This window comes from Colobus angolensis, unplaced genomic scaffold, assembly GCF_000951035.1.
Source record: "Colobus angolensis palliatus isolate OR3802 unplaced genomic scaffold, Cang.pa_1.0 Scaffold215, whole genome shotgun sequence".
Classification (NCBI taxonomy): domain Eukaryota; kingdom Metazoa; phylum Chordata; class Mammalia; order Primates; family Cercopithecidae; genus Colobus; species Colobus angolensis.
In genome coordinates, this window is record NW_012115322.1 from 288,766 (window position 1) to 314,200 (window position 25,435).

At 36.2% G+C, this 25,435-nt stretch overlaps 1 protein-coding gene across 1 annotated transcript in view; it reads right to left on the reverse strand.

The window, feature by feature from the left end:
- Nucleotides 1-3,582: 3,582 nt before the first annotated feature.
- Nucleotides 3,583-25,435, reverse strand: part of ARL6IP6 (ADP-ribosylation factor-like 6 interacting protein 6) — a 44,809-nt gene continuing 22,956 nt past the window's right edge. Inside the window, exon 4 of the mRNA XM_011943042.1 lies at nt 3,583-4,739. Within this exon, the coding sequence (XP_011798432.1) occupies nt 4,646-4,739 (94 nt within the window). The 3' untranslated portion in view covers nt 3,583-4,645. The remainder of the gene's footprint in view (nt 4,740-25,435) is intronic.

Consider the following 25,435-nt stretch of genomic DNA (forward strand, 5'->3'; position numbering starts at 1 on the left):
TAAGCAAGGAAGAATATAGAAGGAAAATATATTTGTTATTGTACTGCCATATACAGTGGCAAAAGATGAACTAAGAGCCGAAATGTGTCAGAAATAAAGCTTTGGTCACCATATCAGGGAAGAAATTTAGCCAAGGTAGTAGCCAAAGCAAAGATAAAATAGAATACATGTGTATAGAAGGGAAGGTGTCATGACCAAGTGCTTAATTTTAATCAGATAGTAACTTCAATCTGTATTTTCTTGCTCTCGTATATAAAGTGTATTTTAACCAATTTCCCATCTTTTTGTCCTTTTTAAAAGTATTGTTCTAGTTCACATAAAAAAGCAATGTCTTGTCTTAGTAAGTATTAAAATGACTAGTATAATTTGTAGGATATCAGCAAGAGAATGTGGCAAAACTAGAAGGGACACAATCTGAAGGTCCGGGCTTTGATATTGGATATAGTATATAATGGCTACATTGTTACATATGAGTACTGTTGTAAGTTTAAGGGTGAAAAAAGAAGCTGACCAGCAAAGAGTGTACAGTGATTATTTGTATCTGTGGTTGTTCAATATCCATTCGACCATCCCAAAATAATTTCAGATGCTGCCTTCAACTAGAGAAGCCAAAGGAGTAGGCACACAGTCTAGTCTTGGCTAATTGGGGATTCTCTGCAAGGATCCATCTATATACATTATCCGGACCAGGCTATCCCCACTATCAGACAGTCCCTTTGCTTCATTCTCCTTGACTCTCTGGCACTTTCTAGGTTCCTGCCCAACAGTCCAGATTCCCTTTTCCTTAGTCAGATGGTGTGACAGTTAATATAGTGTCTACTTCATTGAAGGATGCAAAAATATTGTTCCCGGGTGTGTCTGCGAGGGTGTTGCCAAAGGAGATTAACATTTGAGTCGGTGGACTGGGAGACACAGACCCACCCGTAACGTGGGTGAGCACCATCCCTTCAACTGCCAGAGAGGCAATAATAAAGCAGGCAGAAGATGGGAGAAGTGGACTTGGTGAGTCTTCTGGCCTTCATCTTTCTCCCATGCTGGATGCTTCCTGCCCTCGAACACCAGACTCCAAGTTCTTCGGCTTTTGGGCTCTTGGACTTACACGAGTGGTTCTCGGGCCATTGGCCACAGACTGCAGACTGCACTGTTGGCTTCCCTTCCTTTGAGGTTTTGGGACTCGGACTGAGCCACTACTGGCTTCCTTGCTCAACTTGCATACGGCCTATTGTGGGACTTCGCCTATGGTCGTGTGAATCAATTCTTCTTAATAAACTCCCTTTCACGTATACATATTTCCTATTCTGTCCATCTACAGAACCCTAATACAGATAGTTTCTGGCACTTGACATAATCAAGAGAATGGGCAGAAATGGGAAAATAGAAATCTCTTTTTAAATGACTTACCAGAAGTCTCTCAATCATATCTTTTTAAGGAAACTACTTTTGGTATTGGATATTGTCCCTGCTTCTTTGGTGTGAGTCTCCATCGATTGTATCCTTATCTTTCCTATTTCCAGCCTTTCTTATGTGTGTGGTGGGGGCGGGGGTGCTACTCTGTTGCTTCTGCTTTTTATTTACATTCTTAGCTCTTTAGTTTTCAATCTTACTTATGTCCTGATAAATGTACTTGAAGTTATAAATTACCTTTACACAGCGTTTTCTCTAGGTCCTACAAATTCTGACATGTAGTATTTTCACTGTAGTTTAAGTATTTTGTTGAATTATTCTTCCCATTTGACAGGTAAGGAAACTGGGAAATGCTAAGATATTAAGTAACAGCTGTAGTTAAAACTCATTATATAAGAATCATATCTTGGTAACTACAGTAATATTCTTTCTGATAACACTTAAGGTAGAAGTCAATTTGGGGACATAATAAATTCTTGATGAAACAGCAAGATTAATAATAACTAGTTTAATTTATTCTAAAATGTCTTTTCAAGTCCCTGAGACTAATCACTAGCCACAAGAATATTTACATCCTGTGTATCTTTCACAAGTAATTAAATGGAATGCTGTAAGCTACACATAAAGAGATGAGATCACCTGAGTCAGTTTCATAACCGAGATGGATTCCAGCTGCTAGATAAGCTCATTTTGACTTGTTTTGTTGCAAATGACAAAAGCCAATGTTAACCGCAAAGGCCAAAAGAGAGAAATTTATTGATTCATGTATCAAGAATGGCAGGATTGCCACCGGGCATCAGGGACCAGGGTAATGCCATTAGCAATATCCCTATTAGCCTTATTCTTTCCCACTGAACCTGGCTGAACTACAGCTGCCAGCATTTCCTGGGCTTGTATTTTCCCAGCTTCGTCACATCTTAATTTCAAGTTGAAAAATCCTGGGAAGAGACTTACTTCATTTAAGTCATTTCTCTATTCTATTCATTGTAGCCAGGCAAAATGAGATTAGGATTAGCTCAGCCAGAGTTAGGTAACTATCCTTGCCTCATCATTCTGGATGATTTATATTTGGGCCCTATGTCAGACTGGAGAGAGGAGGGTCATTTCCCAAAAAAGGGGAGTAACAGTCCAGAAGAAATAGGATTCCACAAAAATATCTTACAGATACATATCTCTCTATATGTAGCTATATTAATACATATTTTGTAGGTAGATATAGTCATGTTTGGCTTAATGACAGGGATATATTCTGAAAAAAGTGTCATTAGGCAATTTCATCATTGTGTGAACATCAGAGTGTACTTACACAAACCTAGATGATATAGCCTACTAGACACCTAGGCTATATGGTATAGCTTATTGTTCCTAGACTGTACTGCATGTTACTGTACTGAAAATTGCAGGCAACTGTAACACAATGGTAAATATTTGTGTATCTAAACAGAGAAAAGGTATAGTAATAAAATGCAGTATTATAATCTACTGGGGAATTCACTGTCATAAGTACAGTTTGTTGTGACCAAAACGCTGTTATATGGCATATGCCTGTCTAGGGTCTACGTATCTCTGGGGTCTACTGTTAATAACTTTCTTAGTTATTAGACACAAAGAATCTGGAGGGAGCCATTCACATTGGTGGTGGGTGGGAATACAGAGGGATGGAGAGAAGATAAATTACTTATATACATCTTTGCAATGAAAGGGCCCTTTGGAGTCAAAGGGTGAGGAGTTTAAGGGTGCAGGAACGAAGGCAGGGAGTGAAAATAGATTCACTGCAACCACCACTCTGGTAGGAATATTTAAGCCATGGGATTGATATTTAGATACCCACACACACACACTCTTCAGATAATTTAAATTGGAGCAGTATTAGTCATCTGCAACCAAAGAGTTTTGAATAGTAAAAGAAATGTTAGACTTTTAGAAATCTTGTTTAGTCAGTAACAACATTCAGTAGATAATAAGGGAACACACTGCACAAATTCATTTCCCACTTAGCCTGAATAAGCAGTCTGACTACATAATGCTTTCTTATTGTAAGTTTTCCTATGGCCAGGGAAAACAGCTTTGGAAATAGCCCATCTTTCTAAAATTGAGGTAACTTTCTAAACATCAAAAGTGTTTAGTAACAGAGGGGGAAAATTAAGGCTTCATTACTTAGAAAACAAAATATCACAATTACAGAAGCGCATTTAAAGAGGAAAATCATAAAATTATATGAACTATATGTAGTTTTTAATATCTAGTATCAAAATACCTCTTCTACTTTGGTAACTAAACTTTTGAGATTAAGAAAAAACTAGTTCAATCATTCTCACATATAAAAATTTCATGTTTATATTTATTAAAAACAAAATAATGCAAGTTCTGTTAAAGAACAATATATACACCAAGATAAATATTTGGAATTGTGGAAATAGAAATAGTAAAAATTTCAAATTTCTCAATATTTTAATGACTTAAATAATTTACCTGTTTTCAGGCATTTTTTGCTAAAAATAAACTTCTTTAATTTTAAACTTAGGTCAATGTGCTTTTTTGCTTTTTTAAAGAAAAATTAGTAAAAATGGCAGGTACTTGGTTTGCACTAGCTAAAAAAATAATATTTACAGTTGTCTACATGTAATAATTTTTAAAACATACAAATTCAATGTGTAGTATGAAAATACATTGAAAAACACATAAGGAACTATGCCCCATAAAAATATAAATGCAACTTCTATTAATTATATGAATATCAAAAATTAAATATTCTGATTTAAAAGTAGCTTCTATAAAAGTCGGAGTAGTAGGCATTATTTGCTTTCCTAAATGTATAAATAAGAAGTATTCCTACCTTAACTAAACAGAAATATCAGTATTTCTTAGCAAAAAATGTAGTACATACATGAAAAGGCAAGCATTGTCCTGTATTCAAGTTTTTGAGTTTAAATTACATTAAAATGTTTTCTACAACTTGAAAGAACTACACACACAAAAGTAAAAAGATGAGGTAAACATCTTATACTCTGAAGAAAGTACTTAATACTCAGATATTCCCAATTAATCTGTATCTTAATACTCAGACATTCTAAAACAATGCTTTAAAAGGTCTTCCATAATGATGATGATTGTGATAAATATCTGAACTACATAATGAACAGCAGGTTTCTCAGTCTTCTGAGTAGACAATGATGCTTCTTCTTGTTATTACAAAACAATTATGATTAAGTTTTGCCAACAATATTGCTCCAGTGTGGGTTTACATGAGGCACCATGCTACAGTAAGAGCAGCTACGATGCCATTCAAAATCGCCATGCTATAGCCCATGTGGAAAGAATGTCCAGTCAGTTTCCTAGAAAAAAAGAAAAACACAAATCAAAAAAGGAAAAATGTAATGTGGTATAAAAAAGACACCAAAAGTTTTCATCAAAAATACTTATGACCTTGGAGTGTATTTCCCAAATGTTCACATATGAATACAAAACTTAAAAAAAGAACATTGGACATCTGCAGGATAAATAGTGGATAGCTCTTATTAAGTTCTATGTCAAAACTGTACTGGTTAACAAATATAGTTGTTTCGATTTCATTACTGATGAGTAATGCTGAGTTTCATCCCTATATTTCTTTACTGTGTTTCATTGTCACTGTGTGTAGCCATAACCTAATTCTAAGGTATAAGTTTTGTTATTTTACAAACAGTTCTTTCATTAATTAGCAGTGTGTTTCCCTGCTATCTGTTCTTACTTATTTAACTTAAATTAAATACATATTATTTCACGTATTTGTTCTGTTTGCACCACTTTTAGGTTATATGAAGGAACTCCCTATGTCATTTATAGATATTTCAGCTATAAATCTAACAGGTTACTTAACTGAAGTGCTTTTCAATGAGTTCTTAAGAATCAGCAAAGACACCTACCTCTCTTTTATGATTGCTAGAAGTGCCGACGAGTTTAATAACTTTTATGTGCATGATATGCCCTGACATTTGTTTCCTTTATCTTGTAACAATCTTACAACAGTTTTTCCCACTAACTGTATTGCAATAATACTATTTGCTTATCCTAATAAAAATGAGACATACTAAAAAGGAAAGAAGGTAGTATCCCATTGGGACTCTCTAGAAGGCAGAACAGAATACTCTCCCTTCTGGAGCATAACAAATTGAGGACATACAGGAAGATGTACTAGCAGAAATAAAAGCCAAAAGACAAAAGCAGTAAGGGCCCCGGACTGAGAGGGTCATAATACCCATATCCTGTCCTCTTCTCCTAAGGAGTAGCCAAAGCCAGAGAAGCACTTAGCTCTGAATGAACACTTGAAGAGCACCTCATAGTGATTCCAGTCGCACAGTATCTGTGACAGAGACTGAAGGTACATTCTTCAAAGGACAGCCCTTTGCATTCATCTGAAGCCACACAGACCCTGATGCTTCCTGACGGTCCCCTGCTCTGTTCCAAAGGAGTTATTATTTACTCTTTTGACTCAACTTTTCTTTACCTAACTAGGGCTAGTCTAAGATGCTTCTCATGTGCTATTAAGGGTTAATCTACCTAGCTATATTACCTATCTACGTCATAAAAGTTGTAATAAATGCTTTGTCCCTTTAAAAAAGAAAGTCCTCAAATATATACTGATGACTAGTGAACAGAAACCTAATCATAAAATTGAACAATCAGCAGTATCATTCATCATAAAACAGTGATGATCCAAAAAACTTTTAAATGAATACAGTTCGGTCTTCCGTATCAGTGGATTCTATATCCACAAAATGAACCAAGCAGGTAGAATATATTTGGAAAAAAAAATGCATCAGTACAGAACACGTATAGATTTTTTTCCCTTGTCAAACCCTGAACGATACAACAACTATTTATAAAACATTTACATTGTATTAGGTATATTACAAATAATCCAGAGATGTTTTAAAGTATATGAGAGGATAGGCTTAGGTTATATGCAAATACTAAGCCATTTTGTATGAGACTTTGAGTATCCTCAGATATTGATACCTGTGTGGAATCCTGGGACCAATCCTTCACAGATAAAGGGGGATGACTGTACTCACCAGATAAAGTTAATCATCAAAAGGTTCCCAGAGTTAATTGTTCTATTTTAGTAGTTTGTGATCCTCACAATCCCATAAAAATAGAAAAAACTTTAAAGTTCAGTTTACTAAGCCGACAACTACAATGTTGGTATAACTGAATTTCACTGAGATGTATATGCTCAAATGTTCAGTGACTTCCTTACTGAGCAGGCAAAGCAATGCATTTTAATGGCAATGAAAAAATGCTTGGGAGTAGTGGTTCCTAGTCTTTCTGTCATCTCAAATGTACCATATTCCCACTGGGAACACTGTAGCAATTGTCATAGACTACTGCTAGGCAAAGGACTTAAATCTTTGAAAAATCACTTAATTTAAAGCTTCTTTTCAAAATATTCACCATGATTTTCCTCTTTGGAAGAAGACACATACAGTCCCTGCAGGCTTTCTCTCTTGTGACTCTAATTTGTGATCTTTAAAGTCTGTTAATAAAGACTGAAGAAATTATGGTTCTCCTTTGTCAAAACTCTATAGAGGACTTGTTTAAAAGAGACTCAAGTAATATGAAAATATTATCTTTAATTAATGAGTTTAATATCTTCAATAAATGATAATTAAATACAATGTCTACCTCATCCAATCTATATCTATACATGCATTTCATTTTTTAAATTAAAGCATACTAGTAAAATGCAAATGTCTAACATTTGTATACAATTCAATGAATTTTTACTGTGGTAGACTCTCATGTACTCACCAACCACATAAAGATAGAGAACATTTCTGGCACTGCAAAAAGCTCCCTTTTAAATATTCAACTTAATCTCCTGCAGATCTTGAGGTAACTGCAAAACTGAGGGCTGTCACCACGATTAGTTTCACTTGCTCTTGAAACTACATCTACACGGCATCATACAATATATATTTTTCTGTGTCTGGCTTCTTTTGCTCAGTACTGTCTTTGTGAGATTCATCCATGTTGTACATAGTATTAGTTTGTTCTTTTTTACTGCAGTATATAGCAACATGTATTTACCGATTTTACTACTGATGGGCGTTTCCAGTTTGGGGCTCCTATATATAGAGACACTGTGAACATGTTTTCGGTGGGTGGTGGGCATCTGCACTTATTTCTCTTGGATAGATCCTAGGAGTAAAACTGCTGAGTTATAAGGTAGATATAAATTAGGTTTTAGTAGAAAGCATGAAACATTTTCCCCAAATAGTTGTACCAATTTACACTTCCACTAGCAATGTATGAGTTCAAGTTGTTCCACATCATCATGAACACTTCGTATTATCAGTGTTTTAAATTTTAACCATTTTAGTGGATCTGCAGAGTATGTTGTAGTGGTTTCAATATTTATTTTTCTGATGACTAATGTACTTACTGACCATTCAGAAAGCCTCTTTTTTGATGTTTGTGTTCAAAACTTTTTCTCATTTTTTCTATTGGTTTACAGAGTTCTTTACATATTCTAGATACAAATGTTTTGTTAAAGATATATGTTGTGAATAATGTTTATGGTGTGTCTTTTTTTACTCTCTTAATAAGATCTTTTGATAAACAGAAGTTCTTAATTTGAATAAAGTCCAGTTAATATTTTTTAAAATGGCTAGTGCTTTTTTGGTGGGTTTTTCATTAAATTTTTGACTACTCCAAGGTTATGAAGATACTTGGTATCTTAATTAGGTTTTACTTTTCTTCTTTTGATATTTAGCTCTATAATTCATCTCAAATTAATGTGTATTTTTTGTGTTACAGGACAACTGAACACAAAAGAATGAATGTGGTCCTCTACCTTACACAATATACAAAATATACTCAAAATGGACCAAAGACCTAAATACAAGAACTAAGACTATAAAACTCTTAGAAGGAAACATAGGTATAAATCTTCATGACCTTGAATTAAGCAACAGATTCTTAGATGTGACAACAAAAGCACAAGAAACTAAAGAAAAAACATAAATTAGACATCATCTAATTAAAAACCTTTGTGTTTCCAAGGACATCACTAAGTGAAAACCCACAAAATGGAGGTAAATATTTGCAAATCATATATCTGATAGGGTCTACTATCTAAGATATAAAATAACTCTTATAAGTAAAAAATAAAAAGACAAAGAGTAAAATTTTTAAATTCAAAGTTTTGAAAGGATTTTAAAAGGATCTGAATAGACAATTATCCAAAGAAGATATATATACAAATAGCCAACAAGGACATGAAAAGCTGATGATGCTCAATGTCACTAGTTATATGGAAATGGAAATCAAAACCACAAGAGATACTACGCATCACACTCACTACTTGGATGGTTATAATTTAGAAAAAGAAAAAGAAAACAAGTGTTGGTGAGGATGTGGGGAAATAAGAAGTCTTATACATCGCTGTGGGAATGTAAAATGATACAGCTGCTGTAGGAAACAGTTTGGAGGTTTCTTAAACCCAACATATGACCCAACAATTCCACTCTAGGTATACATGCAAGAAAACTGAAAAGAAGTTCACACAAAAACTTGTACCTCAGTGTTCATAGCAACATTATTCCTAATAGTCAAAAAGTAGAACTACCCAAATGTCTATCAACTGATGAATGGATAAAAAAATGGTATATCCATATGGAAAATAATTCAGCCTTAAAAAGGAATGAAGTACTGACATATGCCACAATATGGATGAACCTTGAAAACAGTATGCTAAGTGAAAGGAGTAAACAAAAAAGACTACATTAAAAAAAAAATCTGTATGATTCCATTTATATGAAATGTCCAGAATAGGCAAATCCATAGACAAACAGTAGACCATGGGTTTCCAGGGGATAGAGGGAGGGGGAAATGGTGGAGTGATTGCTAATGGGTATGGGGTTTTCATTTTGGAGTGACAGAAATGTTCTAGAATTAGATAGCAGTGATGGTTGCTGAATATTGTTATTCAGTAGTTTTTAGTGAAAATATTAAAAAGTACTGAATCATTTTAAAAGAGTAAAGTTTTATCCTATGTAAATTATATATCAATGAAAAAAAAACCACTTTACTGTCAGACATTAAAAGAGAACCTGGGCCAGGCGCGGTGGCTCACGCCTGTAATCCTAGCACTTTGGGAGGCCGAGGCAGGCAGATCACGAGGTCAGGAGATCTAGACCATCCTGGCTAACACGGTGAAACCCTGTATCTACTAAAAATACAAACAATTAGCCAGGCATGGTGGCGGGCACCTGTAGTCCCAGCTACTCAGGAGGCTGAGGCAGGAGAATGGTGTGAACCCGGGAGGTGGAGCTTACAGTGAGCCAAGATCGAGTCACTGCACTCCAGCTTGGGCGACAGAGCGAGACTCTGTCTAGGAAAAAAAAAAAAAAAAAAGAAAGAGGACCTGAATGAAGGGAGGTATCTATCATAACGTGGGAATACTCAGCACTGTAAAGGTGTCAATTTCTTTCTTTCTTTTTTAAATAAACACCTATACTTTCAATGAGATCTCAGTAGTAGTTCAATAGGATTTTCCTTGGTAGAAAATTGACATTTTGTGTTCTCACTCACAGGTGGGAATTGAACAATGAGAACACTTGGACACAGGAAGGAGAACATCACACACCAGGGCCTGTCGTGGGGTGGGCGGAGGGGGGAGGGATAGCATTAGGAGATATTCCTGATGTAAATGACGAGTTAATGGGTGCAGCACACCAACATGGCACATGTATACATTTGTAACAAACCTGCACGTTGTGCACATGTACCCTAGAACTTAAATTAAAAAAAAAAAAGGAAATTGACATTTTGATACTCAGTTCAACCCATACAATAAATGTGCAAAAAGAATACATATTTTAAAAATTCAAATCATAAACTAAAATCAAAGTAGTTTTAAAAAGAAGTAAACTGATGCAGAAATAAAAAAGACATTCGAATAGACTACAGACTACAGGATCTAAAAACAGATCTACGTTTCTGAGTGTATGTATGTGGGTGGTGGTGATGAGATGTTTTACCAATAAGGCATTTTTAAGTCAGAGGAACAAAACCTACAATTATTTCTTTACAGGTTCCTTCCTCCTTACTCCTAAGAATCAGTTTTTTATTTAGCAGTATAGAAATAATCAAGATTCAGCTTATTTTCAAAAGAGCTGTCATATCTACATGGAGTAAAAAGAATGGTGGCTTCCTTTCAGTCTTCTGCTTTTATTTTTTTTCTTTTTGAGACAGGGTCTCACTCTATTACCCAGGCGGGACTGTAGAGGCATGATCATGGCTCATTGCAGCCTCCACCTCTAGGGGCTCTGGTGATCCTCCCACTTCAGCCTCCCAAGTGACTGGTGAGGCAGGAGAATAGGGTCTGGGGGCAGGGAATCTGAGGCCAATCTGTGCTAACTTCCTAAAAGAGAAACACCAAGGTCTGGGGGCAAGGAATCTAAAGCCAATTTGTGATAATTTCCTCAAGTTCAGTCAAAGGGAAAACACCCGGGTCCAGGACAGGGACCCTAAAGCCAATTAATGCACACTTCTTAAAGCTAAACCAAAAGGAAAAACCCCATCTCCCCGCGCCAGAGTAACAAAGGATCAAAGACTATTATTCTCCCTACAACCTTCCTGCTTCCACTACATCTCAGATGGAAAGGGCAAATGTCCTGCATAGGATGCCAATTCACCTCAGCCTTTAATTAGCAAAAGACCAAATCCTTCATCCAGATGAGGGTCAGCCAATAGGGACCTCAAAAGGAGTACTTAAAACCCAGAGAACTTTGTAACCAGACCCTTGAGGCGCTTACTCGGGCCCAATTCCACCCTGTGGAGCGCTTTCTCGCTTTAACAAATCCCTGCTGTTGCTGCTTCATTCATGTATTTTGTTCCTTTGTTACTTTGAGGGTTTTGTTCTTTTCTTTGTTCAAAACGCCAAGGACATGGACAACTCACTCAAGGCCTTCCTTCAAGTAACCCTGGTACTACAGGCATGCGCCACCAAACCTGGCTAATTTTTTGTTGAGATATGGTTTTGTCATGTTGCCCAGGCTTGGTTTCAGTTTTGTTCAGTTTCATCATGGAGTCTACTATGGATTCCAAAATGGTTCTTCTTATTGCAAGTCATGACCTTTTATTTCCATACTCTGAAGCAGGAAAACACTGTTATGGTAACAGAAGGGTAGAAGGGTTTGAAAAGACTGAATGGAGAATATGTAATTTTTGTTCATTGGTTCTTCAATTTCATGAAGACAAAAATAAGGGAAAGGAAAGTACCTAATCCCAAAGAATAAGCCTGATCAGGAGAAGCAACTTACCTTTATTATGTAATTTAAATCAATAAAGCAAAATGACTATAATTTCTGAAATCCTGTGTGACAGTCTAACATGGTGATGGGAATATAAATTAATATAGCCATTATGGAAAACAGTATGAAGTTTCTAAAAAATCTAAAAATGGAACTACCCTATAATCCAGCAATTCCACTACTGGGTATTTATCCAAAGGAATGACAATCAGTATATTGAAGAGATACGTGTACCCCACGTTTACTGCAGCACCATTCACAATAGTCAAGATATGGACTCAATCTAAGTGTCCATCAACGGATGAATGGATAAAGAAAATGTGGTACATACACACAACAGAATACTATTCAGCCATTAAAAAGAATGAAATACTATAATTCCTGGCAACATGGATGAGTCTGGGGGATATTAAGTGAAATAAGTCAGGCATAAGAAGATAAATATCACAAGTTCTCACTCACATGTGGAAGCTTAAAAAAAAACGAGCTCATAGAAGTACAAAGTAGAATTGTGGTTATTAGAGGTTGAGAAGGGTGGTGGGGTAGCAGGGGAAGAAACAGCAGTGGGTGGGGTGGGGGAGGATAGCAGGAGGTTAGTTAATGGATACAAAATTACGATCAGATAGGAGGAATGACTTCTACTGTTCTATAGCACTTTAGAGTAAATATGGTTAACAATAGCTTACTGCATATTTTGAAAAAGCTTTAAGAGAAGATTTTGAATGCTCACAACACAAAGAAACGATAAATGTTTTCAGTGACAGATATGTTAATTAGCCTGATTTGATCATTACACATTGTATCAAGCAATTATTCATTCTGTATTCCACTAATGAATATGATTATTATGTGTCAACTAAAAATTAAAAAAAAGTCAAACATGGGAAAATTGAACAGATAAAAATAAAAAAATTTCCATTCAAGTAAAACTATAGCATTATTTATTATTAATACTGCCAAACTTCAAAAGTGGGTAGTGGATAAGATTGTATTACTGAATGAGGCAAAAGATAAAAACAAGAAAAAAAAAATCCCATGGTTTCATGGCAACATAATAGAAACGTTGCACTTTGAAGACCTTTCATTTTACTTCAAAATTTACAAGGCTTACATATTTTTTGAAAATGGCATGACTATTTGTGGAGATGTTACTACAATTATTATTTGCATATACAAATGTGACAGGTTAAAACAAATTCACAAATTCTAAGGTGCTGACATTCTCTCCATATACTTAAATACACTGAATTTTCCTAAAACATTCCTTTGCTTAAAATGCTTTTGTGTTAACTGGATATAAAATGTAAACGAGCAGAGCAAACAATATTATTAACAAGGCTAAGTTTCCTTAATGATACAAGTTTTAACCCAGGTTTTAAAAGGTACAGCAATGGACTGACAGACAAAAGAGGTATCATTAAGTAAAGGGAAAATAAAAGAACAAGAAGTGGAACTCCAACTTAAGATTTCATGCTTATCAGGAGAAAAACTGGATCAGATGAACCTAAGGTCACTTCTATTTCCTTCCTTCCTCCTTCCCTTTCTCTTTCTCTCTCTTTCTTTTTTTTTGAGTCTTGCTCTGTCACCTGGTCTGGAGTGCAGCAGTGTGATCTTGGCTCACTGCAACCTCTGCCTTTCAGGTTCAAACGATTCTCGTGCCTCAGCCTCCCAAGTAGCTGGGATCACAAGCGCAGGTGCCACCATGCCCAGCTAATTTTTGTATTTTTAGTAGAGATGGGGTTTCACCATGTTGGCCAGCTTGGTCTGGAACTCCTAACCTCAGGTGATCCACTCAGCACTCCCAAAGTGCTGGGATACAGGTGTGAGCCACTGTGCCCGGTCTTAGTTCTACATTTCTATAAGTATTCCATGTAGCAAGAAATAATCCTAAAAAACACCTCAAAGAGATTATGTATAGTTTTTTACCTATTAAAACAGATTATTGGTCAATATTACCTGTAATTAAAACTAGAACAATGATGCAGAGGATATAACTACATAAGCATTTTAGTCCCAGAAAGTCAATTAAGGAAACCTATCTATGATGAAAATTAATGGATATAATTTAACCTGCTACTTCAACACTGTAAGACGTGACTGTTCATTTGACTGTATGAAAGAAAAAGTAGCAAAATAATAGAGTACTCAATGGCAAAACCAGAATGTTTCTTCAAGTAAAAGTTAGGATTCCTAAATGTGGATTTTATTATGCTGAGATAAAGTTCCTTTATACTGCAAAACATTTCTGAAATAAAAATGAAAATAAATAAAAATATTATTCAATAAGTCTAAAATGCCAGTGGAGATGTAGTTACAAAGAAAGGCTCATTACAACAGATCTACTTCCAAATCCTGAAAGATAAGCTATATAGAAGGTATGATCTTTTTCTGATTCTAGAGAATTCCTTTCAATAATAACAAATTCTACAATGAAGTACTTATGTGGTCCCTGATAGTGGTTAAGAGTTCAAGCTCTATGATTAGATAAACACATCTGAGTGCCAGCCTTGCCTCTTACAAGGGGTATGAAGAGAGCAACATTGTTTGACCTCTTTGACCTTCAATTTCCTTCTCCACACAATGGAAACAAAAATAGAATCTACCCTTACAAAGCTGTTGTGAATACCAGCTGTCTGGCACTTAGTAAATGATCAATACATCTTAGCTATATAGGAAAGAAACTTAGCTGCAGGACAGATTTTTAAAAATTCTCCTGACCATCGACTTAGATTCTCCCTTCCAAGTAAAACACCTAAACCTAAACTTGCTTTAAAACCAAAACAAAAACACAAACAATAGTAGTATAAAGGCAAACCCAGGAAGTAGATGGAAGAAAGAAATGGGAGAATTACAGGTCTCTCTCTCTCTCTCGTGTGTGTGTGTGTGTGTGTGTGTGTGTTTCTGCTTGATATTATCCTCTTCCTACATAACAACTTTTCCTTTTGTAATTCACTGGAGAACCCAGACTTCCATTATTTATATCTAGATTTTGTTCTGTGGAAATATGTCTAGTAATATATTTACATTACTATTAAATAGTAACTTGCAAAGTGAATATATTATAAAAGAATTGTATTTTAATTATTTTCATTTTTCAGGAATGGTATACATTTAAAATATAAGATTCAAATGAATTCAATGACTTTGGCAATTTAAGTGACTATATTCTTACATCTTGAAGCATAAATTAAAGCATTAAATAAGCAACTTCCAAAAATTCCAAATAAATTACCTTAAAAAGAAAAAGAGATAGAATAACAGAACTGAGCAGGTCTCTTGTCACGTTTCAGGTTGTTTAATTGTTTTTATGCTAGTTTTGGTTGATCTGAACTGAATCTCTATACCACAGTACTAAACACCAGACTCCACTCTGTTAGAATAATTGTTCCATGCCCTATTTATTCCAGTATTTTCTTTCCCTCGCGGGTATTCCCACATGTCAGAGATGCTTTTATGACATAACTCTTGTAATTTAAAATAATAACTTCATTTCCAGCTGATACTGCTTTAAGCAGAAAGCTCTCTGTGCTTGCCAGAATAAGAAGTTATGTTAAAGGCTCATATATAGACCCAACTGGCTATTCGTTTCCGTGTCTGACTGGCTCAGAGGGAGAAGGGATGAGCAAGATGGTACTAATCTATTCCCCTTTCACACATCTGAGCTGCCTTTGATTTCTCATTCTGTCCCTAGCCCAGGAATCACTAATTCCTGAAAGTTTTCAAGCTGTATATAAGCTTTGTTCGGAGTAACTACCAGTTAGTTCTTTATCTGGAATCAAAAGATCTTAACACTAAACCTGAAGCTTGAAAAACAAACAAACAAAAACAAGCAACACTGTATTTTACTAACTTAAAAAGCATTTCCTTTTTAGAAACATAAAACTACATTAACTTTATTGTATCCTTTTGTCCTAAAAATTACTTGTTAGAAATTGCTGAAGAGCAAAGTTGTGTGTATTTCAATGAACTTGACCATTGTTATTTAAGAAATCGGGGTTAGAATTTTAAAGAGAATGCTTCCCTAATTTCACCTCTTTGCTATGTCTCTCATTAAGGAAATAACAACACACATGACTTTGCCTCTTACTTTTTACTCTAAAGTTCTTTATAACTTCCTCAATTCCCTTTTCATTCACCAAGATTTACAGAATACTCAGTATCAGGTATTAAATTACATATGGGAGATACAGAAATGAGTAGGGCTGGATGTGGTGGCTCATGCCAGTAATCCCAACACTTTGGAAGGCTGAGGCAGGAGGATGGCTTGAGGTCAGGGGTTCCAGACCATCCTGAGCATATATAGGGAGATTTTGTTTCTACAAAAAAAATTTTGGCCAGGCATGGTGGCTCACGCCTGCAATTCCAGCACTTTCGGGGGCCAAGGTGGGTGGATCACTTGAAGCCAGGAGTTTGAGACCAGCCTGGTCAACACAGTGAAACTCCAACTCTACTAAAATTACAAAAACTGGCCGGGCGCGGTGGCTTAAGCCTGTAATCCCAGCACTTTGGGAGGCCGAGACGGGTGGATCACGAGGTCGAGAGATTGACACCATCCTGGCTAACACGGTGAAACCCCGTCTCTACTAAAAAATACAAAAAAACTAGCCGGGCGAGGTGGTGGGCGCCTGTAGTCCCAGCTACTCGGGAGGCTGAGGCAGGAGAATGGCGTGAACCCGGGAGGCGGAGCTTGCAGTGAGCCGAGATCCAGCCACTGCAGTCCAGCCTGGGCGACAGAGCGAGACTCCGTCTCAAAAAAAAAAAAAAAAAAAATACAAAAGTACAAAAACTTAGCTGGGTGTGGTGGCCTGTAATCCTAGCTCCTCTGGAGGCTGAGTCAGGAGAAGTGCTTGAACTCCGGGGGGCAGAAGTTGCAGTGAGCCAAGATCATGCCACTGCACTCCAGCCTGGGTGACAGAGTGAGACTATCTCAAACTAACAACAAAAAATAAAAATAAAAAAAAAAGAGAGAAAGGAGTAGGAGTCAGTATTGCCTTAGAAGATAACAGAATCTAGTGACATAGTAGACTAAGTTTTGCAGGCAGTATTACTGGAACATAAAAGAGCCATTCAGCTTGTAGAAGGGGAGAAAAAATTTCAAAGAAGAGCTAATACCTGAACTAAAATTGAATATGAGGGATTTAGTGTTCTAAACACCTAACAGTATGCCCAGAAGCAAGAGACAATGGAGAGTACAGGAAGGTCAACAGTTTAATATGATCAGAATGAAAGACCTGGAAAGCTAGCTCTCTCCTCACTGGAGTTTAGTCATGGCTGTACTATTCACAGGACTATTTTAACCTACCAGAAAATCTAATTCTCAATCTTTAAAATGAAGACAATAATTCCTTTCATTAGTGTTCTTACAAAAACTAAATGAGATAATATTAACAAGTATTTCTTGGCTGGCCGTGGTGGCTCACGCCTGTAATCCCAGTGCCTTAGGAGACTAGGGCAGGAGGATTGCTTGAGCTCAGGAGTTCCAAGACTGGCCTGGGCAACTTAGTGAGACCCTATCTCTACAAAATAAAAATAAAAATAAAAAACTTAGCCAGGCATAGCAGCATTTGCCTGTAGTCCCAGCTACTTGGGAGATGGAGGCAGCAGGGTTGCTTGAGCCCAGGCAGTTGAGGCTACAGTAAGCCATGATTGTGCCACTCTGCACTTCAGCCTAGGGCAACAAAGCAAGACCCTGTCTCAAAAAAAAAAAAAAAAAAAGAATAAAATCTCAGGATAAATAACGATTATCCAAGAAAAGATAACTGGCAACTTGTGGTAGTCCATGGTCACACTTCTAGCTCAAAAAACCTTAAGTAAAGAAAACCTCTGACACTCTATCTGCTTTATCATCAGACATATCTGTTGCTTTAGTAAACTTACACTTATTGCCTATGGGGTACCATTGTTTTTACTCCATTTTAGAGATGAGGAAGTTATAGCTTGGATACACTAACTGACTTGCTCAAATGTCCTTCTGCTAAGGTAGGGCTGGATTTGGAAGCTACGTCTCCTGACTTCAATATCCTTTTAATTGTATTAAGCTGCCTCTGGTAATTTATAGGTTATTAAACAAACAAAAAGGGTTCCAAGTACAAAACTGGCAAGCACTGTCTCTCAAGTATTTCTTATCAGTATTGCTCTGGGCATTGGATACTTGTGCCTTTTCAGCTACTCACTTATAACACTGTAAATAGCACAAGCAAGAGCAGCCTGGCAAAGTGGCTCATGCCTGTAATCCCAGCACTTTGGGAGGCTGAAGAAGGTGGATCACTTGAACCCAGGAGTTTGAGACCAGCTTGGGCAACATGGCAAAACCCCGTCTTTATAAAAAATACAATACAAAAATTAGCCAGATGTGGTGGCGCATGTCTGTGGTCCCGGCTACTCAGGAGTCTGAGGTGGGAGGATTGCTTCAGCCCAGGAAGCAAAGGTTGCAGTCAGCCAAGATCATGCCACTGCAATCTAGCCTGGGCAACAAAGTGAGAATCTGTCTTTAAAAAAAAAAAAAAAAAAAAAAAGCTACAAAGCAAACACTCATTAGCTGTATCACTTTATGAAAACAAAACCAATAGTTAATACAATTTCTTAGAGGATTTTGTTACATCTATGTATATCTCCATTCAGAACAGTAATGAAATATATCTTACAAGATATGCATGTACTTTAACCCTTTACTTCAAGAAGTCGCAGTGCAATGCCATCAATATATTCATTAATAGTGACAGCACTGTAACTGATGGCTCTGAATAGTCCCCAGATAATGAGATTTCATGATACTCAAATATCAAGGCCAAGTTCCTGATTCATCTCTTTTGTCAGTAGCTTTTCTCTCCTACTGCAATTAGCCATCTGACATCTGTTTCACTAGTTCATGGCAATAAAGAATCTGATCTGACAAAGAGGCAGCTCTCCAGAATCTGTTATCAGAGTAGTAGAGTCAATTCATTGTGCTCAATGTTAAATCTAGTTTGCGTGGAAAAGAAATTTCTAATTTGAATACTAACTAACCCACTGTTTTTGATCTCCAAGGCTTATATATCTGCCAGTCAAGAACCTGTAACACTTGTATATTATTTTATGCTAAAGATGTCCACAGATACTTATTTCCAAGGAGGAAAAGTCAATGCTTGTATTTAGTTATGAGGATAGGCTAACTGTATTAAAGAAAATGGAGTGCTGCTGGAAACTTCAAATTTCAAGCAATTCAAGCAAAAATCAACTTGTTCCCTTTTCTTGAATTGCATATTATGATTTAACTGTTTTATTCTCTATCTTCTTAACCCTCAATGTGAAGAAGTCAGAGAAAACCCTAATAATAATATTTTAAAGACCCAAATTAATGTTGAATAGAAAAGTAACATTATAATACAGGATGCCAATCCTGAATCCTGAATGTTCCAGGAAATTTGCATGTCAAAGTATTTTACTATCTGTTGCTCCCTACTACAGTTAACAACATGCTCTCACACACAAATGTTAGCATCTAATTACATACAGAACACTTTACATAGAAAGTAACACATGTAAAAGATTAACAGATCACATTACTCTCTAAAATAGTTAATAAAAACAATTTACCAAAAATTAATTCAAACTAATTAATTGTTCCCTTTTCTTTCTCACTTATAATTTATTTTGCAGATTCCACATTGCATTGTAAGGCAATACAACTGTTTTAAACAAGGATGCATATAAATAATGTTACATTAAATAAAAATTAAATTAAAAGCATATTTTCTAATATTGAGTGTATGGTATTTATCAAATGTTATTTGTGGTTGGAAGAAGAAGAAATAGAAAGATGGATAATTCACAGTGATCAGACAATAAAGACTGATAGCATGAGGAAGGTAGCAGATACCCTTTGATTTGTATATTAACTGTGAAATAATGCAAATTGCCAATCTAATCTCATAGATTATATTTTAAGCAGGCATTTGTGAAAAAAAGACACCACTCTTTACCTTGGCATATGCCTAGAAATCATGATATAACACTAATAACTGTGAAGTTTCCCTGCATTTTGACCACGAACTCTGTATCAAATAAGCCATACAGGGTTATTTGATAAAAACAACCAATAATACATCTAAAGAGGAGATACCAAACTTCAAACTTCTCTAAAAATGTAAGAGTAAATTTATGCTGACTTCTATAAAATAGACATTCAACAGTGTCTTCCAATCTGCCTAGGAAATGCACAAATGTAATTATTCAAAGAATAACTGAAGAACAAATACTGTAACTTAAAACTGAGTCTAGTTATAATAAAAATATAATAATTTTGCTTGACTTCTAATATTCAAAATGACTATCTGTGAGATGACTTTGAAGGCTTTGGTCTCTTTTAAAAGCTATCTAGGAAAATTTTAATTGATGCCTTTAAAAAAATATTTTTAGCATAAACATAGATATTTAAGGTCATTAAACTGAACAAAGAGTTGTACTCAAGGTGGAGATTTATTTTCAAAACAATTCAGTCTATGCCTCAAAAAGACTCATATTCAGTTATAAGATTCAGGATAAATCTCTTAGCATAGAAGTCAATTGAAGATTTAAGAACTGAGACATGCTCCAAAAACTACAATGTTGTGACTGCGAGACATGTTATTTCTACCGCATTTCTCAAAAGAGAGAGAAAATCATTTAAAATCAGTTTCTCACTAGATGATTCAACAATCCAAGCTTTGGATTCAGATATCCAATTCACCAGAAATCTTACTTTTATATACCTTTGATCAGCATAAGCTTGTAATTTGAAATTTTCAGCAGTACTTTATTTCCATTTATAGAGTAGGCCTATCCTCATAACTTTAAACACAAGCATTGATTTTTTTTTTTCTTCTTGGAAAGAAATATCTGTGGATATCTTTAGCATAAAATAATAGTCCTATTAAGGAGCTTCCTTGGCATAGTAAGTCCCTTCACAATGATTTCAGCTATGGAAATCATTACATGCTAGGGGTGCTTGCCACTGTACTCTGTATACTTAGGTTATGCAAATTAACTAGATTTAAAATTAATAAACCAACTTTACTTGCCAAGAATGACTTATTTTGGAATCCCCAGGTTGTTTTGTATTCCTACAATGTTAACGTCCTACTGTGAAGGTTCAGTATATGCTATTAAATTTGACGTTTGATCTAAATAGTGAACGTTTTTTCATGTCAGCAATAAGACCCATCACTCATGTTATCATTTTTCCACTAAACTTACTACTATAGAGTAACATTTCTATCCTAGATGTGACATTTATTATCAGAGTGGTTTTTATTTCTAGCACACTGAATAACTATTAACCTGCAGCTACATACTTTCACCACTAGATGAAGCTTGAGCATAGGTGATGTGAAATGTGGAGTGCAGTCTTAAAGTGGAATAAAGGTACTAGAAGACAATGGCGAAGACAGAGAAAGTTTGATGTTAAGAACAGATTTTGATTTAGCAATATTGTGGGGGCAAAACTGCCACATAGCAAAAGCTCAGAGTGCCTCTTAATTGTCAATAAAATGATGCTATTTCAATTAGTGAAATTCCTCTTACTGATGATTAATTTCATAATGCAGAGGAGATAAGTTAGCTAGTATGGTGAATAAAAACAAACAGAGTCAGTTGCAAACTATGTTACTTGCAAATTACTTGACTTTGTGCAAGTGGCTTAAACTTCTGAGACTCGGCTTTCTTTATTAAAAAATGGAAACACCAGACTAATAGTAAAACCTAAGAGATGGGCAGCTTAGGAGGGCATTAGTTCCCCCATAATGTTTAATAGGACTCTCTTAAGACATCCCTAGAATATTAACTTAAAAGGTATACTCGTGGCCGGGCGCGGTGGCTCAAGCCTGTAATCCCAGCACTTTGGGAGGCCGAGATGGGCGGATCACGAGGTCAGGAGATCGAGACCATCCTGGCTAACACGGTGAAACCCCGTCTCTACTAAAAAATACAAAAATCTAGCCGGGCGAGGTGGCGGGCGCCTGTAGTCCCAGCTACTCCGGAGGCTGAGGCAGGAGAATGGCGTGAACCCGGGAGGCGGAGCTTGCAGTGAGCTGAGATCCGGCCACTGCATTCCAGCCCGGGCAACAGAGCGAGACTCCGTCTCAAAAAAAAAAAAAAAAAAAAAAGGTATATTTGTTCAGGAAAACATACTGTAAGGCACAGCTGGTATCCACAACTAACATTTTCCCAATCAAAAGGACTTAAAAGTTCTGCTGCCACTGGCCAAGCCTAGAACGATCCCCAAAGTTCTTTTTTTTTTTTTTTTTTTAAAGAGCGTATCTTGCTCTGTCACTGAGGCTAGAATGCAGTGGCATGATCATACCTCACTGCAGCCTTGAACTCCTGGGATCAAACAATCCTGCCTCAGTCTCAGAATGGCTAGGAATACAGGCGCATTTCACCACACCTGAATAATTTTTAAAATTTTCTGTAGAGGCAGTGTCTCACTATGTTGCCCAGGATGGTCTCAAAGTTCTAGGCTCAAGCCATCCTCCCACCTTGGCCTCCCAGAGTGCTGGGATTACAGGCATGAGCCACCATGGCCAGCCCATGATTCTTTAAAGTTCTAGCTTTTCTTTGTATGCAATACTTTTCCATGGGTAGGTAACATAGTTAGATGCATTAACTCCTGAAAACTATACTTAAAGCTGATAACCAAAATGTTAAATACTGACTATATATACACTGTTATATTTGTCTCTTGGAAATCACTCACAAAACCCAGACAATGAACAGGGAAAAGTGATGAGAAATGAACTGGAGATGTTGAGTAGGTAGTGTTGAAGAAGCAGGATAATGAATTATAACATAGTCAAAAATGGGAATGCCTATTTAGATATTCCCCAAAATCTAAACTTACTGCCTCTGTCTCTTGTTCTTTAACACTGTTAACAAACCTTTAATAACAACCAAGACAAGACTTTCTATCCAGTCTACTGGATTAAATACACAAAGAAAAGGATAGCTTACTAATTGACAAGTTTGTATGTGATATTGCAGTATTTCTTTTAACTTAGCAAAGTAGAATACATGGAACCATCTTTCCAAAAAATATACCTGTTGAAGTCCATTAAGTACCTATCCGGAAATACATCTTGCAAAGTTCTCTATCTTGTATTTCCTAAACATCTTGTGCTTATGTAAAAGTGAAAGTTGCTAAGATTTATCTAATAAATATATAACAGTAAACATAAAAAGATTTTAATATAAGAAAATGCTTTTATTTCTAATCTCAACCTCTTCTTATGAATTATTGATCCAAACTGATGACTTCATTAAATATGTCACCTAATATTTACTAAACAGTAATGAATGTTACTTTTACTCTTCCTCTGAGGGGTTTCTAGGGAAACACAATTGATAGTCACAGTAAATATGGTCTTCTCAAATGGTTTTCCCACTTCAACTATTCTGTTTAAAAAAAAAAAAAAAAAACCCAGGTACTTAAGTCTGCAAAGATAGCAAAAGACTACTATTTTAACAAACCAGTTAGATATGATTTATTTTACTCTCTTACAAAAAAGTATATACATTGTGATCCCAATTTCGATTTTTAAAATATGCAAAAAGAATGGAAAAATATACATTAAAATGTCAGCAGTAATTTTCCTTATTTCCATTTTTCTTTTTCTTTTTTTGGAATTTTCAACAAAGAATGTGAATTACTTTTATATAATTAGGAAAAATGCTTACATTAATATTATTGCTTATTTTAGGTGAGTTAACACATAACCTGTCACAAAAATATTTTTATAAAAGTATGATGTTGCACACTGATAAAATATATCAATTTGATTTCAAAGAAAATAAAGTCTGAAGATTTCAACTTTCTCAAAATGTGGAGAAGTTGTTTCCCTGTATAAGGACTCACTCTACTGGTGACATAGAGAATATACTTAATCTGACATTTCTGAAGTAACTGCATATTTTCCATAAACACTAGAGGGCAGGGTTTTGACGATAAAACTCAACTTCATTTGTATTTGTGTGTGTGTGTGTGTAAATATTTCACTTATATTTGGGTATATATATCATTTATATTTGTATACATGTACACATTATTTTGTACAAATACAAAATGTATATACACATTATTTTGTATAATAAACTCGGGCTCAAGCAATCCTTTTGCCTCAGCTTCCCAGTAGCCAGGACTACATAATATATATATGCATTATTTTGTATTTATACACATGTATGTGTATATATATTCTGTATTTATATGCAAATATATACACATATACAAACACAAATATAAATACACATCTTTTATATTTTGTATTTATATTTTGTATTCATTTGTGCATATACAACATATATTTTGTATACATTTCAAAACCATTTTCAGAGATTAATAAGTACATAATCTAAGGCTCTAATATGACACCATTTCATATTAAAACTGGATCCACTAGGCTGGGTGCAGTGGCTCATGCCTGTAATCCCAGCACTTTGAGAGGCCAAGGTGGGCACGCTGCTTGAACTCAGGGATTTGGGACCAGCCTGGGCACATGGCAAAATCCTGTCTCTACAAAAAATACAAATATTATCTGGCATGGTGACAAGCCTATAGTCCCAGCTCATTAGGGGGCGGAGGCAAGAGGATCACTTGAGCCTGGGAGGTGGAGGTTGCAATAAGCTGAGATCGCACCACTGTACTCCAGCCTGGATAACAGAATTAGACCAGACCTTGTCTCAAAAAACCCAAAAACAAAAAAATGTAATTACTAACTGATATGGTTTGGCTGTGTCCCCACCCAAATCTCATCCTGAACTGCAGTTCCCATAATCCCCACATGCCATGGGAGGGACCTGGTAGAAGGTAACTGAATCATGGGGGTAGTTACTCCCATGTGGCTGTTCTACTAATAGTATGTGAGTCTCTTGAGACCTGATGGTTTCATAAAGGGCAGTTTCCCTGCACATGCTCTCTTGCCTGCTGCCACATAAGATGTGCCTTTGCTCCTCCTTCATCTTTTGCCATGATTATGAGGCTTCCCCCCTCATATGGAACTGTGAGTCAATTAAACCTCTTTCCTTTATAAATACCCAGTCTCAGGTATATCTTTATTAGCAGTGTGAGAACAGATTAATACAGTAAATTGGTACTGGTAGAGTGGGGTGCTGCTGTAAACATACCTGAAAATGTGGAAGCGACTTTGGAACTAGGTAAGAGGGAGAGGCTGGAATAGTTTGGAGGGTGCAGACGACAAGAAAATGTGGGAAAGTTTGCAACTTCCTAGAGACCTGTTGAACAGCTTTGACCAAAATGCCAATATTGATATGGACAATGAAGTCCAGATTGAGGTGGTCTCCGACAAAGATGAGGAACTTATTGGGAACTGGAGCTGAAAAGGTGATTTCTGCTATGCTTTAGCAAAGACATTGGGAGCATTTTGCCCCTGCCCTAGAGATCTATGGAACTTTGACCTTGAGAGATGATTCAGGGCATCTGCTGGAAGAAATTTCAAAGCAGCAAAGTGCTTAAGAGTTGACTTGGGTGCTCTTAAAACCATTCAGTTTTGGCTGGGCCCGGTGGCTCACGCCTGTAATCCCAGCACTTTGGGAGGCCGAGGTGGGTGGATCACGAGGTCAGGAAATCAAGACCATCCTGGCTAACATGGTGAAACCCTGTCTCTACCAAAAATACAAAAAAAAATTAGCTGGGCGTGGTGGTGGGTGCCCATAGTCCCAGCTATTCAGGAGGCTGAGGCAGGAGAATGGCGTGAACCCGGGAG